This window comes from Apostichopus japonicus, chromosome 20 (assembly GCF_037975245.1).
Source record: "Apostichopus japonicus isolate 1M-3 chromosome 20, ASM3797524v1, whole genome shotgun sequence".
In the NCBI taxonomy this organism is placed as follows: domain Eukaryota; kingdom Metazoa; phylum Echinodermata; class Holothuroidea; order Aspidochirotida; family Stichopodidae; genus Apostichopus; species Apostichopus japonicus.
In genome coordinates, this window is record NC_092580.1 from 12,799,635 (window position 1) to 12,817,626 (window position 17,992).

General features: G+C 38.3%; 2 protein-coding genes across 3 annotated transcripts; one reads left to right on the forward strand and one right to left on the reverse strand.

Annotated features, from left to right (window-relative positions):
* Nucleotides 1-339: 339 nt before the first annotated feature.
* LOC139960794 (solute carrier family 35 member G1-like) lies at nucleotides 340-5,007 on the reverse strand. 2 transcript variants are annotated; one of them, XM_071959344.1, is made up of 2 exons: nucleotides 4,797-5,007; nucleotides 340-2,347 (listed from the first exon to the last, which is right to left on the reverse strand). In XM_071959344.1, the coding sequence occupies exon 2, from the start codon at nucleotides 2,245-2,247 to the stop codon at nucleotides 550-552; it is 1,698 nt and encodes a 565-aa protein (XP_071815445.1). In that variant the 5' UTR covers nucleotides 2,248-2,347; nucleotides 4,797-5,007; the 3' UTR covers nucleotides 340-549. The 2 variants fall into 2 exon arrangements, with proteins under 2 accessions (XP_071815445.1, XP_071815446.1); XM_071959345.1 differs by having other exon boundaries at nucleotides 4,793-5,007.
* A 2,472-nt stretch (nucleotides 5,008-7,479) lies between these two features.
* LOC139960796 (neuronal acetylcholine receptor subunit alpha-10-like) lies at nucleotides 7,480-17,877 on the forward strand. Its single transcript, XM_071959358.1, has 8 exons — nucleotides 7,480-7,661; nucleotides 8,698-8,843; nucleotides 9,870-9,914; nucleotides 11,280-11,389; nucleotides 13,274-13,460; nucleotides 14,031-14,388; nucleotides 14,980-15,172; nucleotides 16,751-17,877. Exons 1-8 carry the CDS (start codon nucleotides 7,589-7,591, stop codon nucleotides 17,100-17,102), a joined length of 1,464 nt encoding a protein of 487 aa, XP_071815459.1. The 5' UTR covers nucleotides 7,480-7,588; the 3' UTR covers nucleotides 17,103-17,877.
* Nucleotides 17,878-17,992: the final 115 nt, after the last annotated feature.

Consider the following 17,992-nt stretch of genomic DNA (forward strand, 5'->3'; position numbering starts at 1 on the left):
AACTCTTATTTTAAGCTAGATATGAAGTAGCTGTAAACGAAAGATTATGCTGACCTAACCCCCCCCCCCTAAACTGTTTGAGGTAGTTACGTGAATCTTTATGGGAGGGCCAGATGCGAATGAAGTATTTTATAAAAGAGGAGTGCTGCTCATGTATGGGGTCATTGAAGCTTACTCCGGTGTAGACGGGTCTGTGCCCCTCCCCCACCCTCGCCCCCTCATTCTCCTGTCCAGAAAAAAAAATAAACTGAACATTTAGAAGTTGATTGGTGAATTCTGAGAATTTCAAACATTTTATTAAACAGTTTCCTATAGCTAAATAATTTATTTATTGTGAGGTATTGTGAAAATTAACATATTATGATCATTTTTGACCATATTGGCGTGCCTTATTAAACGGCCAGTACCCCGCAAAATCGAGGAAAATCTACCCCTACCCCATTCCTGTTTTCGCTCCTAGTGTACTTATATTCTTTATTTCGCCATTAAAGTATCAGTATCAGATATGAAAATAAAAAAGAAGATTGAAAATAAAACTCATGTGTTACATTAGGTCTCAATGGTTTCAATAGCGCCGCCGGAGCGATCGTCTGCGCGGGACATTCTCCATTTTTGAAGAAATACAGCGCATAACGATAGAAGTAGAACTGCGATACCGACCCCAGTCACAATATCTGGAAAATCATGAAACAGAGCAAACTGAAATATGTACGACATGAAAATAGAACTGGTAAATAACACTGTCACGATAAGTGCCTTCTCAGTTTGCAGAGATAAACTGTAAAAATAGATGGCAAAGAATCCTACAACGCATATGCCAATTAAATATAATATCTGAATTACGTCACTCGGTAATGACCAATCACCGAAGACCGAATTGAGGATGACGGAAGCGATGGTTGATACGATACCTTGACCAAACGTAAGGACGTATACGTACGAAGACGCATATCGTAGCTTTCGCGTAACGACCGTACTCGCAGACAGTATGACGAGTGTTATAGTAGCCCAAACAGCTCCGATGAAATGGCCATTACCCATTTCATTTTCACCTACATGAGCTGAGCCAAATATAAATGTAGGCCTAGATACAATGAAAACGCCACATAGACACGCTATAGTAGTTATAAAATCATAAACGGTTAGAGGCTCCTTGAGGAATACCCAAGCCATAACACCGCTTAAAGCAGGCAAACTGTACATGATTGCCGTAGCATCACCTATGGACGTCTCGGAATAAGCGGTAAATGTTGTTAGTTGTGCAAAGCCATTCAATAAGCTCACGGCAGCGATCCACACAATGTCACTTTTTGGTAGGCCCACTTTTAGTGTTTTCTTGTTACACGTAATGCCGAATAGGGAGAAGATGATGAGGAACACAGCACGTACTACTCCCGCTTCGAGTTGATGGATCGATGTCGTTAATTGAATAAATAAACCCAGCAATGTGTAGCATAGGCTTGATAGTAACACGTAGAATAACCCTCGGTGCTTTTGCAGGGTACCAACGATCCAATGTGAAGAAGCAACAGTCGTTTGTTGAGATGACTCTTCCACTTTGTCCTTCTCGTGTCCTATTTCTTTGTCAAGTTCCAAGTCGTTCAAGTTGATTCCATTTAAAGACGGTTCCGGGGGACACGCTGTATCTGCCGGAGATTTGTCACCTTCAGTAATTTCTGAAATGCTCTCTGCTTGGTTCCAATAACCTTCGTCTGGACCGTCCGAGCATACGTACTGGTTTCCTGTATATGTGCTACATGAAACGCTGGTGCTTGCTGACTGTATCTCATCGTTAGACGTACTAGGACATATTACTTCCATGGGTACATTACCTGCTCCAAGCGCTGGTTGAATTGTACCATTTTCAGCTTCGTCGTCTGAATGACCTTGCGAACACTCGATAGTTCCAGAACTATCCTTAATGAAGGGTTCGTCTTCGTTATTTCGTGGCATAGTTTCCATATTTATAACCTCTTTGAGATCAGACTCTTTCCCGTCCCTTCTTTTTGGTGAGTTCAATCGACCGTCACTTGATGTTTCATCGACATTTTCATCTTCATTGTCGCAGTCTCGGTTCTCGTACGCATATTCGTCCTGTCTCTCCGTCGCGTGATGAAGATAAGGTTTGATAGGTTCAGTTTGGTCGGAAACAAGTATTTGAAGGTCATTGCTCTCTGTCTTAAGTTGCGGCATTTCATGGTTGCCGGTGATTCCTTCAACCGGTTGCACTTCTGTAGTTCCATTCATTGTGCCCGATTCGTAGTGCAACACCTAAACAGTAATCGGTTAGACGCAATAAACGTCTTTAATTTTTGTGAGTATATATCTCGCTACTCCAATTTTGTTTCTGTCGACGAAAGGGAAGAAGAACGTGGTTAAGGTATATTGGAATAGCTGGTTGTGTTTGCGAGAGATGAACTTTAAACATATAACTTTAGAAATTTTGGTTCGTAATGATTGGTAGTGGGTGACGAAAAACCTTGGCCAACGATTGGTAAAGAATCTGGCACACTGAGTGGTTTATATATATACATATATATATATATATATATATATATATATATATATATATATATATATATATATATATATATATATATATATATATATATATATATATATATATATATATATATATATATATATATATATATACATATATTTATATAAGTGGATTTATAAACTGTTTTACCTCCATGCACATCCTGAGGGGTGATAGCCCGATATTCATGTAAGGTTCTATATTCATAAAGTTCATTGTTTATAAGGGTCATCATTCATAAGGTTCATTGTTCATAATGTTCGCTATTCATAATGGCAAAAAGGTTAATTGTTCATAAGGTTCATTATTCATAATGAAAAAAAAAGGTTCGTTGTTCATAATTGGTAAAAGGGTTCGATATTCATAATGGTGAAAAGGTTTCGTTATTCATAATAGGACGAAGGGTTCGATATTCATAATAGAGCAAAGGGTTCGTAATCCATAATAGACAAAAAGGTTCGTTATTCATAATAGGAGGAAAGGTTCGATATTCATAATGGAACAAAGGGTCCGTTATTCATTATAGGCCTAGCCAAAAAGGTTCGGTATCATTCACAATGAGGAAAAGGACCCCCTTTAGGAAACGTACAAGTTTATGCCGTTTCCGTACAAGTCGGTAGGAATTCGTAAAATTTGCATACGAAGCGTATAAAAAGGCATTTGCATATTTTTGCATAATAGCATGCATATTAATTAGGCCGATTTCGCAACGCGTAGTGTTCAAATTCTGAACGCCTAATGTTCTATTTCCGAACATCCAGTGTTTCATTCTCAGAAATAGAACATTAGACGTTCGGAAATAATACACCAACGTTCAGAAGTTGAGCACTAGCGTTCAGGAGTTGAACACAGTGGCGTCGCCAAGAGGGGGCCAGGGAGGCATGTGCCCCCTGGAAAACCTTGTGCCCCCCCCCCCCCAACTTAGATTTGGGCTTTCCAAAAACAAAAAAAATAATAAAATAAAAAAATATGAGAAATACAGGGCTGGCCCAAAGGAATATGTCGAAAATGTTTGCTTTGATGTAGGGGGTAGGGTGAAGCATGGCCTTGATAGTGTGTGGCTCATATTCTATGCAAAATAATGCATCCGCCACTATCTGGTGGTGCCCCCCTCATAGGACTGTTGTGCCCCCCCCCGTACCCCCCCCCCCCCGAATAGAAAGTATGTTGAAGCCACTGGTTGAACACTATAGGCGTCCGCGAAAATGGAAGACGTCTTTTGCAATTGTACGACGCACTTCTCTCCTATTATGAATAACGGACCTTTTTTCACATTATGAATAACGGACCCTTCGCTCCACTATGAATATCGGACCTTTCTTCCTATTATGAATAACAAACCTTTTTTCCCATTATGAATAACGGACCCTTCGCTCCACTATGAATATCGGACCTTTCTTCCTATTATGAATAATGAACCTTTTTGTCTATTATGGGGTACGAACCCTTTGTTCTATTGTAAATATCGAACCCTTTGTCCCATTATGAATAACGAACCTTTTTGTCCATTATGGATATCGAACCGTTTTGCCCATTATGAATATCGAACCTTTGTTTCCATTATGAAAACCGGACCTTATGAATTATGATCCCTTTTATTATGAATAACGAACCTTTATTTCCATTACGAATAGCGAACCTTTTTATCGAAAAAATGCACGCTATGAATAACGAACCTGACCCTTACGAATAGCGGACCTTATGAATATCGGGCTGAGTTTGAATAAAGCTTAGGCTCGATAGGATATCACTTACAGTTATAATGAGTCCGCCTGTTAGGTACTTTTAACAGTGAGTATCTAGTTTATTTTTTCTTCTGGGAAATCAGCCGATGTTTCATATATATGTAGGTCTCCCGAAGATTTATAATATGATAATTGCTTTAGATCATACTGATAGGCTATATGGCTATATAGTAGTCTCTGTAGGTTTGATCAAATGTCCGAAAGTTTTCGACCAAAAATGATGGTCTAGGGTCTAAGCTCCAAATATATATTCAACTATATACATATCATGTCGTCACTATCGAAATAAAGCCAACTACCGATGTATGTAACTAGTGATAAACCAAACCTTGCCACAGTCTTCTATAACATTCTATGAACTTGAAAACAACAGCTTCTTTCATTAACAAAATCACATGCAATGCAGATTATGCATGGTCATATGAATAAGACCATTGCTATATATGCTGTACTGAACGGATAACTTCTATCACATATATTCTCACGTTGCTGTAAAATTTGTTACCTACCGTATATTTTCCCCTTTCTGCAATGTCTTCTTCAAGTTGTTGAGAATATATTTTCTTCTATTTAGCCGTGTATGTAGCACTCCGACCGTCGTACCAGGGAGTTGTTATGGAACAACTCCCTGGTCGTACGTCCAAACGATATCATACAATATTATATGCGAGCATTTACACACTCCATTGATTGACCTGGATAAATGCGGGGTGCAAGGACGCTTTCGCTATAGCAAAATGATAGTGACCTTTGCGGTCTCCGGATGACTGCCAAAAAATAAACTCAACAAATGAAAGGACATCCAGGGTCAAGCTTTATCAATTGAAGAATGTAGAAATTTATCGAACCCCAAATAATAGAGGGCAATATGACATTACCGCGGGCAGAGCCGTATATTTAGATATACGGCTCTGACCGCGGGTAGAGCCGTATACGGCTCTGATCGCGGGGCTATACTGCATTTCGCTCTTGAAAGGTCATCAACAATTATTTGTTGATGTAACCAACAATATTTTTAACATATATGCAGTAATACTTGATATCATAAAATCGATTGGTTATATCCATAGGCGCAGGGGCTCAATCTGATTGGGGGGGGGGGGGAGGGGGCTGTAACGACTTGCCCGAAAAATATAACCAACATTTTTTTCGCGCGCTCCAAGCGCGTTCAACATGTTTATGTACATATCATATAGGCATGCATCGGTTATTACATCGCATGCCAATTACATACAAGCATTTGCCGTGTTATAACCCTTCCATATTAGTTATAATTTTTGGGCAAGTCGTTACAATGACAATGATAATAATAATATCAGATTAACCATTGAAAAACACATTGCAATTTATTTTGCTTTCAGTAGGTGCCCTCAAAATTCTTAGCATATTTTGCCCGAATTTTACGGGCCACCACCCCCGCCTCCTACGCCTACATGGTTATATCCACAAATGAATGAATTCGTTTAAATAGTTCATTTCATAAGATCGAACTGCGTGGATATCAGCAAGTGTATAAGTATAATGCGAGCAACGTTGTAAGCTCATATAAGCTAACCAAATTTCAGTCCCAAAGTGCAACGGTCTCCCATTAGGACAAAGAAAACATTGAAAAAAATAACACAGGAGAACGGTGTGATTCGTCGTAGTACAGTATAGTCACATCATAAAACCATTTCTCCAAATTATTTAACGTATAAACCCATTAGCTACTGCAATTGCTAAACGATCACTTTATGCCGCCCGAATATGGCAAGCCATGTGGGACGAACACTGCATAATATATCCGCGTATTAATTCGAATATATACGCGTATTAATTCGAATATATGTGTTATAGCCTACATGTGTAAAGTTTCGCTTTTTGAAGCGATCTCGCGAGCCCGCCAAAACATTTATCGTTGGCATATGTACACAGCAAGAGCGGAAATGTTTTTTTTTTCGTGTAATTCTAATTAATCCGTGCATATATTGGATTTAATCCCCATATTTATTTTATTTAATACGTGTATATATTCGAATTAATACGTGTATATATTCGAATTAATACGTGTATATATTCGAATTAATACGTGTATATATTCGAATTAATACGCGGATATATTTAAGCCATATGATTGGCTAATAATATATACGCGTATATATTCCAATTAATACGCGTATAAATTCCAATTAATACGCGGATATATTATGCAGTGTTTGTCCCACATGGCTTGCCATACCCGAAGGCTATAGAAGCATGTCTTCGTGCTGACTCATCACAATCAAAAATGCAATAACATGGAGGTTCTAAATTGTCAAAACAAAACAAAAAAACCAAAAAAAACCCGGAAAATATCTGTCTTGTTTTTGAAAATATTTGGTACCGTACTCAATAAAACTGTCACTTCCAATAAAGACCTGTCAGTATATGTTAGTATATGTTCAGCCTTCACTTTTGTTTATTCAGATATTGATATGGACGGAGGGTCCACGGGAGGTGGTATGTGTGTGGGGGGGGGGGGGGCTGGAGGGGGGCGTTTGTGAGGATGACTTTTTTTCCAAGCGGTCTTGCTGATCTACCATAACTATGTTGTACACAAATTAAACGATGACTTTGACCGCGCGCTTGACTCCGACGGACCCCGCCCCTTTCAACCATCCATGCGCACTATGATAACATATCAAACATGCCATTCTCAGATATTTCTTTGCTGTATACAAGCCAGGATCGAGGATAGGGCTGACGAAAAATAATCATTTATCCTCCCCCCACCCCCCCCCCTCAAAAAAAAAACATGAATACACTTTAGATGGGGCTGCTAGTACCTTTATACAACATTGTAGATCTGGTTAAGTTTGCCGACGATCCCTGATCCACTTGTGAAAATGGTCGAATCGATTGGTTATTCGGTTGAAAGTGAGGGCCTAATTCACTGGAACTAAACTATACTGGTTCCTATATGAATAATAATATAATAATAACACTTATATGGTGCTCATTATTGCATGTAAACATACATCCAATGGCACCTTACAAAATTACAACCCTGGAATATAATTCAGTTAACCTTTTGAACTACTTAACCTTATAGTACATCAATAGCATGGCAGCTATTGGCAGCTAAAGTGGGGCATAAGTGGTGTTTATAAGTCTTGGGTATAAAAACATTTGCTGGTAAGAATGAGCTGGTCATAATGATGAAGTGTCATTAAAGTCATTTATTATACCACTGTGAGACTGGCAAGATACTCGTCTTATAGCTTTGTCTTTCGTTGTACACGGTATCTATATATATCTATACCATTGTATACTGGCACTATATATGGACAGCAGGATGCTACGCACAACCTTGGCGTTATTGAAGCTTCTTCTTCTTCTTCTTCTTCATCTAAACGGTAGGAAATCTGGAAATCGATTTTAAATGAAATTAAAAATAGTCTTGTAACATTGTTTGTAACATTTGGCCGCATTTCATGTGAGTATATAGTACTCAATCATGAGACCCTACTGTGTATATATAGCAGGCTGCTATAATCTTCAACTTGTCTCTGGGACCTAAATATAGGTCATCATGTCATTGTTCATCTGTTTTCGTTTATATACAATACACAACTGAAATCAATATAGTTTGCCTATATATATATGATCAGATTAATAGGCTAACTAAGGGCATGTTTTAAGCTCTCATTTGTTTTATGGTATTCAATGTTAAGATTCGTAGCCAGCAATAGGAATGAGAACAATTTTAGCGTATGATTAAATTTCTTCTCTTCCCCCCTCCCTTTTTTTTGTGGCATTTCTGGTGTACAAAAATCTGAATGATTCTCACCGGGAGGTTACGATATTTTCTCTCTTTTTTTTCCCGGTGGCGTGGTGCTCAGTGGTGCGTGGTGTGGTGCTGGCGTTATGTGGTGTGGTGCATGCCACACAGTGGACCCTGTTGAGTCCAGGGCCTGTACTCGTATGAAGCATTCTCTGGCTCTCCCGGGACTCAAATGCGTGAATAAATTTGGACCATGCAGTTATATAGAGCTTGATACCTATTTGAAAATCAATACTCCGATAGTTGCCCCCCCCCCCCCACGAACGTCCCTCGCAGTGTCAGTGATTGTATATAGGCCTATATATATATATATATATATATATATATATATATATATATATATATATATATATATATATATATATATATATATATATATATATATATATATATGTATATATATGTATATATATATATATATATATATATATATATATATATATATATATATATATATATATATATATATATATATATATATATATATATATATATATATATAAAGATATATATTTATAACACGGCATTTTTGTAATTTGTTGTAAGATGAATGTTAAGTAATCATCAATTTTCTTCTCCACTTGTTTTATTTATTATAATGCTTCAAGACGCCGAAGCGGTAATTAGCAGCCAACATCGGTTGTCCAGAGATCTCCTATCAAATTATACATCAAGATCCCTTCGACCAGTTCTCAATCCAAATACTACGGTTAATGTCTTCTTCAGGGCAAAACCGTACTGGTTGTCGGACTTTGTAAGTATACATGAATATCGGAGATTGTACATATACCTCATAACTTCTGATTTGAGAAAATCTTCCAACATCTTTCAAAAAAATTGGGTCTTTTGCTCCATTATTTGAAACGAAGCTTGGTCAGGCAAGTTATCGAATTCTTTATATGACATTTTAGTATGAAACAGCATAAAATAAAATATCAAAATAATAATAAAAAATTATAAATCAATAAATAAAGCTGCTTGAGACTTGCGCGTTTGTGTTCGATTTGCGACAGACGAAATAATAATTGATCTAGAAGAAGGAAACGTTGCAAAGATGAAATCTACTTTTCAAAACATTCAATGACAATTTCGAAGGTCATATTAACTTTAATCTAAAAAGTAACAGTTCTGTTTCAGAAGTAAAGCAATCCTGATCTTGTCTTAGGCAGCTGTTGGTCACTAATTCCACAATTCCTTGATTAGTCTGTGAATGAATCAATTGGGCATAGGAAGCTATTACAATAGTGAAGATGCAAAACACTGGTTGTGTGTGTGTGGGGGGGGGGGGGGGTCAGAATTTAAGAATTTAGTTTTGTAGATGCTACGGTGGCCCTGATGGGACATTGAAAATTCCTCGACTATTTTACGTCAAAATTTCTATGATGTATTAAGAGATATGTGAAACGTAACACTGATGATCAGTTGCCTGGCACTCCTTTTGCTAATATCAAAGTATCCGTTTGCACATGATTTAGCACTGCTGTAGTGTACGTCACTAGTGGAATGGGTCAATGGTATCGAAACATACTCCTATACCGTGCCGGCGGCCCCTCTGCCTATTTAACCACCCCTCACCGCCCAAGTATGTTCCTGTATTCACCTATATGTGAACTATTGTATTTGGCTGCACTTTCAATGTTATAGAATTAGCTTATGTTATTTAATGATGTTGTATAACATGTGTTGCAACGGTGTCATAATGGTGTTGTAACGGTGTCATAATGGTGTTGTAACGGTGTCATAATGGTGTTGTAACGTGTTTAAATATATTAATCACCAGGAAGAAGAAAGGCAGCTCTTGACGTACCTGAGCAGGAATCAAATAGTAAGACTTCTTTTCATTAATTTTTTTTTCCAGTTACCTCATGGAAAGTCTAACCGTGTACATAATTTCATGTTTTTCTTTCATCATTGATGGTATAAATCACAAATATCGGATATTCAAATGACCTTATATACTTATATATAGACTTATAGGCCTATATCGTAATTACTTTATAAGAATATTCAGTCGACCAAGATAGAGCCTGAGAACGAAAACCAAACGACTATGCTGATCCACTCTCAACCGGCCACTTCGCTTACATCGAGACTGTGACCGTGTGATTATGACGATGTTTCGTCTAATGTGTATCACGGGTCCCTTTGGGAAAGGAACAGATACTTAACTAGTCTTGTTCAAGACCGCGTGGATCTGTTTTCAGCATATACCGTAGAAATTGAAGTACTCACGATCTCGAATATGTATACCAGCCCGCCCTCTACTTACATCTCTGTTGGCTGCCCAATTCTTTAAAGGCATTGAAGACTCGCCTCAAACCGCGTGCGGCCATCTGAAAAAGTTAACTTTCTGTTGCTGTCAAGTGACGTTTTGTTCGTGTCGCTATACAAAATGCAGACAGTAATGAAACGTGATACCTTGTTATTTTTAGCTGGACCTAAGATGTTCATCGCTGTATCGTTTCTACACTGTGCTGTGGGTATTGACCGCAGCTGTATGTACACTCTGTGTGTGTATTTTCTAGGATCGATGGTGGTGTCTAACACTTCTGTTACACCTCATTCGAAACTAGGTCAGATAACCGGCATTAGACGTTTCTTTTGCGCGAGTCTTCACACCCTTTAACTGTCTGTTCGGAGCATGCAGGGTCTACGGAATAAAACTGATGAAGGGCGGCATCGAACCGTGAAGTTGACGTAGTCGGCCGTATTATACAGCTTGGGAAGAACAAAACAGAGTGTAGATCTAGGCTAATACTTGATATTATCTTAGCATAACATAACATATAAGGGATATTATGTGAGCTGTATACCGACGTGCAATATAGTCTGCACCAAAGGCTATGAAGTATTGTATTTTGCTCCTCCAAATGGTTGAAAGGAAACGGTAATAAATGTTACCATTAAAAACAATAGCAATCATCTACCGTTTTCCATATGCAAATAAGGTCGCACTTGATGCCATCCGTTATGAAAGTTTGGTATTTTAAAGTATGTTTATTGGAAAGGAACATCTTCATATGAGATGCCAAGTATAGTAAGTTTGGTTGCTATGTGACTCAATCCACCACCGTTCGTCCTTGACAAGGATTTCTTATCATGACCAAAAAAAAAAATTGATATCGTAATACAAGCTTAGTCACACTTTTATTATAAACGGTTATTTAAAAAAGCTTTTCTTTTGATACAGAAATGGACAGACGAGTTATTAAGATGGGACCCAAACGACTATGACGGTGTAGATGAGATAACGTTTAGCCCAAGTCAGATATGGTTCCCTGACATTACCTTATATGAAAGGTAACAAGAACTATAAATATTTCAACAACTAAAAAACAAGTTAAAACAAGATATGTATAATTATCTATTAAATCATTACCTTGAATGAAAAGTAACTATATATATATATTTTTTTTTTAAAAGAGTGAAAACAAGGTATGTTACCTTATATGAAAGGTACTTATCATATATATTTAAATAAAAAAAACAAGTTAAAACAACTTATGTATAATTCTCTATGAGGTGGAGTAAAATATTCATTCATTTCATATTTCAAGTTTTGGTCACTAAATATTCATTTTTCATTAATTATTTTGATTTACCATATTAATCCCTATACCTATCATGGTATGTGAAGGCACTTCCAACCTGTCCTGGATACAATTATGCTAAACCATTGTCTGTACATTGCCACCAATTTATCACGTTAACACATGTACATTTTGCGGCTTGCAACTATACCAGCCAATTGTGTGCACAACAGTTAGTCAAAACTGTGCGTATATAAAGACTGGTAGATGCACCTATAACGTTGGTAAGGCATATCTAAAAAAATATTGTGGTATGCATAATATGAGTTCATACACTGATAATATGAAAGGTAAAACTGTATGCTGTGTTCACTGACTAGCTTGGTCACTGGGATACTACTTATGCCCCTTCTTATAGTGTTAATTATTCGTTAAGTATATTACGAAATAAGCATAAATGATCATTTAAAGCAGGGTTGTCCAACCTACGGCCCGCGGGCCACAGTCCGGCCCGCCGCAGGGTTGCGTCCGGCCCGCCAGAGATGCTCTACGGTGCGAAATTTTAGTGAGCAGGTTTATTGATAACAATTTGAAGCTATATAATCAATCATTCGAACCTTCTGGGTCCAAAAAACTGCATACAGGTCAGTTTGTGTGACACTCTCTCAGCGGAGGGGAGGGGGGGGCGGCTGGACTTTATTCATCTGTTCTATCAGGAAGGAAAATAAATCAGTGCGCTCCGTACGCAGTGCTCACATTTTTTTGCCTTGGGCTTCGGGCAAAAAATCGAAAAATCGAGCGTGGGGTTCATGCGGCCCCCTCCTTCATCATAATCATTCCATGTGGCCCTCCTCTGCAAAAGGTTGGACAACCCTGATTTAAAGCATATTTTCCCGGGTACCCTAATTGATATTCACACTGCTAGAACTGTCAGTGTAGAAGCAGTGACGAACCCTTATCTAATATTGAAACTTGGTATACACACTGCTCATACTGTCAGTTTAGAAGCAGTGACGAACCCTTAACTAATATTGAAACTTGGTATACATACTGCTCATACTGTCAGTGTAAAAGGAGTGACGAATCCTTATCTAATATAAAAACTTGATATCCATACTGCTCATACTGTCAGTGTAGTAGCAGTAACGAACCCTTATCTAATATTGAAACTGTATTCATACTGCTCATACTGTCAGTGTAGAAGCAGTGACGAACCCTTATCTAATATAGAAACTTGTTATTCATACTGCTCATACTGTCAGTGTAGAAGTAGTAACGAACCCTTATCTAATATAGAAACTTGGTATACATACTGCTCATACTGTCAAAATAGAAGCAGCGACGAACCCTTATCTAATATAGAAACTTGTTATTCATACTGCTCATACTGTCAGTGTAGAATCAGTGACGAAGCCTTATCTAATATAGAAACTTGGTATACATACTGCTCATACTGTCAAAATAGAAGCAGTGACGAACCCTTATCTAATATAGAAACTTGGTATACATACTGCTCATACTGTCAGTGTAGAAGCAGTGACGAACCCTTATCTAGTATTGAAACTTGATATTCATACTGCTTATACTGTCAGTATAGGAGCAGTATATGACCAAAACTGTTCCAGCCTATACGCGATATTTATATTTCCTTTAGAGTCGGTGTTGGTCGTGCACTAACGAATGTGAACGAGGCCTTGATCGTGGTCAATTTCAAAGGCGAAGCGGTATATTATGAAATCATGCAACTGACCGTCTTCTGTAAAATGGATGTTCGTACGTTCCCTTTCGACAGTCACAATTGTCTTCAAAGATATACCTCATACAGTTACCATGGAGGTCAAGTAAGTAAAAAATAATACATATTCATCAAATTGAGTCGGCAAGTGGTAAAGCTGAACATTGCGTGACAGAAAATTGTGATTTTTGAATAAGTTTAGAGAATATTTCGTTTAACGCGTTGAACTAGGAAATGACAAAGAAAAGACAAAATATCTAGACGGATAAAAAGTGTTAACGACAATCAAATTATCATAAATTAAGCTCGTGGAGCGGCCCTTCTTTCAAGAATTTAATTGAGTTTATTTTTATATCATATATCGTTTCATACAGCAGCTGCACGACTGTGACTTGTTCGTACCTTTCCTCCAGCCGGCGAATAGTTCAAAATGGTCAAAATTTTTAACACTGGAAAATATCCTATACTTTTAAATCATGTATCAATATAAACGTTTTCAAGCTCACAACAAATGAAACCGTTTGATTGTAAACGTTAGCGACGGCGATTTTATGCGCAGGTTTAACTCCCCAAATGTTTCTCAGTATAACATTAGTAATCGATTTATATTCTGATTTTGAAATATCTTTATTTTCTTAATTCGAATAGTACTATGGTTTCTTTGTTTTGACATTAGCTGTATCTTCACGCGACTACCGATAATGCTGCACTCGAAGACGTCCTGGTTCGAAATGGAGTTTGGTCACTTTCCTCCTTCAAGGTTGAGGAGGTTGTAAATTACTATACCTGTTGTCCATTTCCATACGTAGAGGTCCATTATACCCTTAACATCAAACGACAACCCTGGTTTTATGTTGTCAACATCGGAATACCAACATTACTCCTATCTTGTGCGGCATTAGCTGTGTTTTTACTCCATCCGGGTTCTGGGGAGAAGATTTCATTCAGTGTTAGTAATGTTCTCGCTTTGGTAGTCTTTCAGCAACTTCTCTCCACGAGTATGCCACCAACTGGAGATCAGACACCAATCATTGGTAAGTCGACAGTGCTCATCTCTGTGTGACACCAGAAGAGTTGTATACCTCCCTCTCTGGTGACACAAACTGATAAAGATGAATGCATGACATAACCTATAAGGCATGCCCGTATAGTAAGAACTTGCTCCATGCATCCCAACACCAAACAAACTGTATGGGACATCCACACCCATCTCAGTACCAAACAAAGATGTGAGGAATAGTCAAGTTCATCTCAGTGCCAAGCAAATGGGCTATACATAGTTTGCCCACAGGTTGGCAAAAGTCCATCCTCGTTGACCGCATGCAATAAACCCGCGAGGAGGTTTTCGAAATCCTCGTCATGAGACCCGTGGAAAATAACAATATCGAGCAGAAGTTTGCTCAAACCATAAATCAACCGAATTTCAATGAATTTATTTTTAATGAATGACAGAAATGAATACAAATATGTATCCTTTGCTATGAGTTTGTATATGGAGGGCGTCCTTGTGATGGAGTATACTCAACATAAACGCTGGACCGCCACGTCAGGATGTCATGACACTGTAGCTCAACTTTATGACTTTGTTGTAACATTATTACATGATTTGTGTTTTATACCAACAGCTTATTACTTTGCCACAGTGATTAGCGTAGCGTTCATAACGGTTTTAACCACGACGTGCACCCTTCGTTTATATCATAACAACGGTAGGAAACCCTTACCATCGTTGCTTAAACGACTAAAGAGAGACGTATCTTCGAAACAGGATGGATGTCTCCCTAAATCATCAACGAAATCTTCAACATCAATGAATGGGTAGGATTTCGTTTTTAACTTTAAAAAAGAAAGAAAAAAAAAGCAATAAATACTTGACTTATCCAAACACGTCGGGATTGGAGCTAATAATAATTCTGATAATGAATTACATTACACAATGAAACACATTACACATTACATGTACAAACATGTACACATATGTACACACATGTACACATACATTACACATTACATTACATGAAACACATTACACAATGAAATACATTACACAACAGCGTCGACGAAATTCAGGATAATCGAGGTTATAATTCTCCAGTTTAGTTTGGCCTGTCGTGTGTTTTATAAAGAGAAGTTTGTTAATGATTATATACCTCCCATTATTTGCATTTACATTATATTTTAGGCTTGTACGTGGTGCGAGTACAACACTACTGATTATGAGAACAAGTAGTATTCCCCTTGGTGTGAGTATGCGAGTACCTAAAGAGTATACGAGTATAGAACTCGAGAGCGCGCCCTCTCTATTGGTAATTGCACTCATATGCAACTCGGATATCGAATTCTTCTGATCTTATCAACTATGGAGTCTAGGCAGTAGCGTTTCCAAGGATAGGGGCATGTGAGCTCATGCCCTATTGTTCGATGCCCCACTGGTACCCCTCATCAGCCTCCCCCCAACTGAAAGTTGCCATGTCAGCAAACTAAATTTAGACAGGACGATACACAACTCTTTATTGGCTATAATTTACCTACGTCTACCTGAAACATTCGGCTGACTTGAAGGTGATACTAGTTCTGGAAATTATTAAAATTACAACGCTTCAGGGGGGGGGGGGCTTTCTCCTCTGGAACCCAACCAGGGCCCTATAGCAAGTGCAAAATCATGATTCTGAGCGCAAAAAAAAAAAAAAAAAATAGTAGAGAATATCATAGTAACTCGTGTATACGGTACGGGTACACAGTACACAGGGGGGGGGGGTAGGAAGCTTCCAAAAACTAGGGGCACAACATCAGAGGGGCACATTCTCATTCCACAACCACCACTCGTTATGCTATAAACCGATACACACCGGCCATATCACTTAAATATATATGATTTGTTAGTATGCTATCAATACTATTTATTGAGATTGTTTATTATCATGTAACCGTGCTACAAATATATATGGGATGTCATTTTAAAAATAGCATGTACACACTAAAAATAAATAATTAATATAAAATATTAAAATTAACAAAGGCTTAAGATATCCAAAAGATAGTTCTTCATCAAAGGGGCACATTTCAATTGCCAGTAGGGCACATTTGCTATTTTGGAAGATAGTGGAGGGGGCACATTGCCCCAGGGCCCCCGGCTCCTAACCCCCTGACAGTACACCTCTGGTTCTAACCAGCTTATATAATCCAGTCTTACTTAGCGAGTACTCAAGGCTCACTCCAGCATATTGTTATCATTATAGTTATTACTTTGCTTTTGCATTCCCCATATACTTTAAAGTCCCTTTTTAACACTTCTGACTTCGGGCTAGGCATTATACACATGGTTCACAGCTTTGTGGACTTAGTAAGGCCGCTGAACGTCTTTATTGGATTGTTTTCATGTTTACACCAATACAGAAATGGAAAACTGCAAATCGGCGAGGAATCAACCGACGTAAACTCCATGCGTGCATATGAAACCAGTATGAGGGACCCAAGGCAGGCCTTAAACCCGAGCAACGTCATTACTACCGAATCATTGCCCGTCATCAGTAGGACTACTTTGACCAACCAAAATGGAACCAATTTTCATTTCAACGGAAGCGGCAAAGTGGAAGATAATACTTTCAAGGACGAGTGGCAGCAAGCTGCCATATTCATCGATAAAATGATGTTTTGTTTTTCATTTCTTGTGATTATTTTCATGATGTTGTACTGTGCTTATAGATTTGTCGTCGAGGTCCGAAGTTTGGAGGAAAACACTTCCTGAGTCAATGGCGTAATTATAATACGCAGATATTAAGAAGGGAGGAAGGTTTGCTGGGGCAGTATATCGTTTCTATAAAAAAAAAAAAGTGGCACTCCGTTAATATTCACAAACTGGCTGTATATATTTATACATAATTTTATTTATACACTGATAGTCCAATAAAAATAGGCGCAGAACTGAGTCAAGTGAGGGGCGCGAGGAGGGGGCAGCTGTGCTCCAAAGAAAATTGGGGTAGGGTTGGTGGATTAGGGTTCTTAGAGTAAGACTATATATTCTTAAATTGCAGATACTCTTTCGTGAATGAATTAAGAATCAGTAAGCAATATACTACCGTTCTTCGATGTATTCTTCTGTAGTCTAAATGTTACTTGGCATCAACACCAATCAAAGTTTAACCAATTTATCAAGAAGAAAATAACAGCAATTCAGTGGCGTAGCCACGTGGGGGAGGGAGGCGGGTTGTTAGTCGAGCTGAGTCCCTGCAAATACTTTTTATCCCCCCCCCCCACCCCGTAATATCCGGTAACTGTTTTGTAGTTGTTGAGACATTGGTCATGACAAGTAAACGTACTACTGACTTTTCACATATGTGTGTAGTATATGATAGTTATGAATCGAATATCATATAACATAACGTTTTCAGTATATAATCAGAGAAATGAAACTCTCTGCGGTTCCTCGTCCACTTCTCCGTCTTCCACAAAACTGCTATAGCATATTATATTCTGGCTGCGGGTTGGGAAACGAACGAACGGCCTCTGATTGGTTGTTACCATCCGCCCGAAGAAAAGAATGAAAGCAAAAGTGTGTCACACATGCGCCAATGCGCCATCTCTCTCCACCCCTCTCCCCTCCCTTTCTTACTCCTCCCTTCGCTTCCGCAAATAGTA

Bases quoted from the DNA above. Each gene is read 5' to 3' on its own strand.
- LOC139960794 (XM_071959344.1), bottom strand. From the start codon at position 2,247: ATGAATGGAACTACAGAAGTGCAACCGGTTGAAGGAATCACCGGCAAC.
- LOC139960796 (XM_071959358.1), top strand. From the start codon at position 7,589: ATGGACAGCAGGATGCTACGCACAACCTTGGCGTTATTGAAGCTTCTT. The intron at 7,662-8,697 runs GTAGGAAATCTG...TAATGCTTCAAG, and splicing joins TCTTCTTCTTCATCTAAACG to ACGCCGAAGCGGTAATTAGC. The intron at 14,389-14,979 runs GTAAGTCGACAG...TTATACCAACAG, and splicing joins AGATCAGACACCAATCATTG to CTTATTACTTTGCCACAGTG.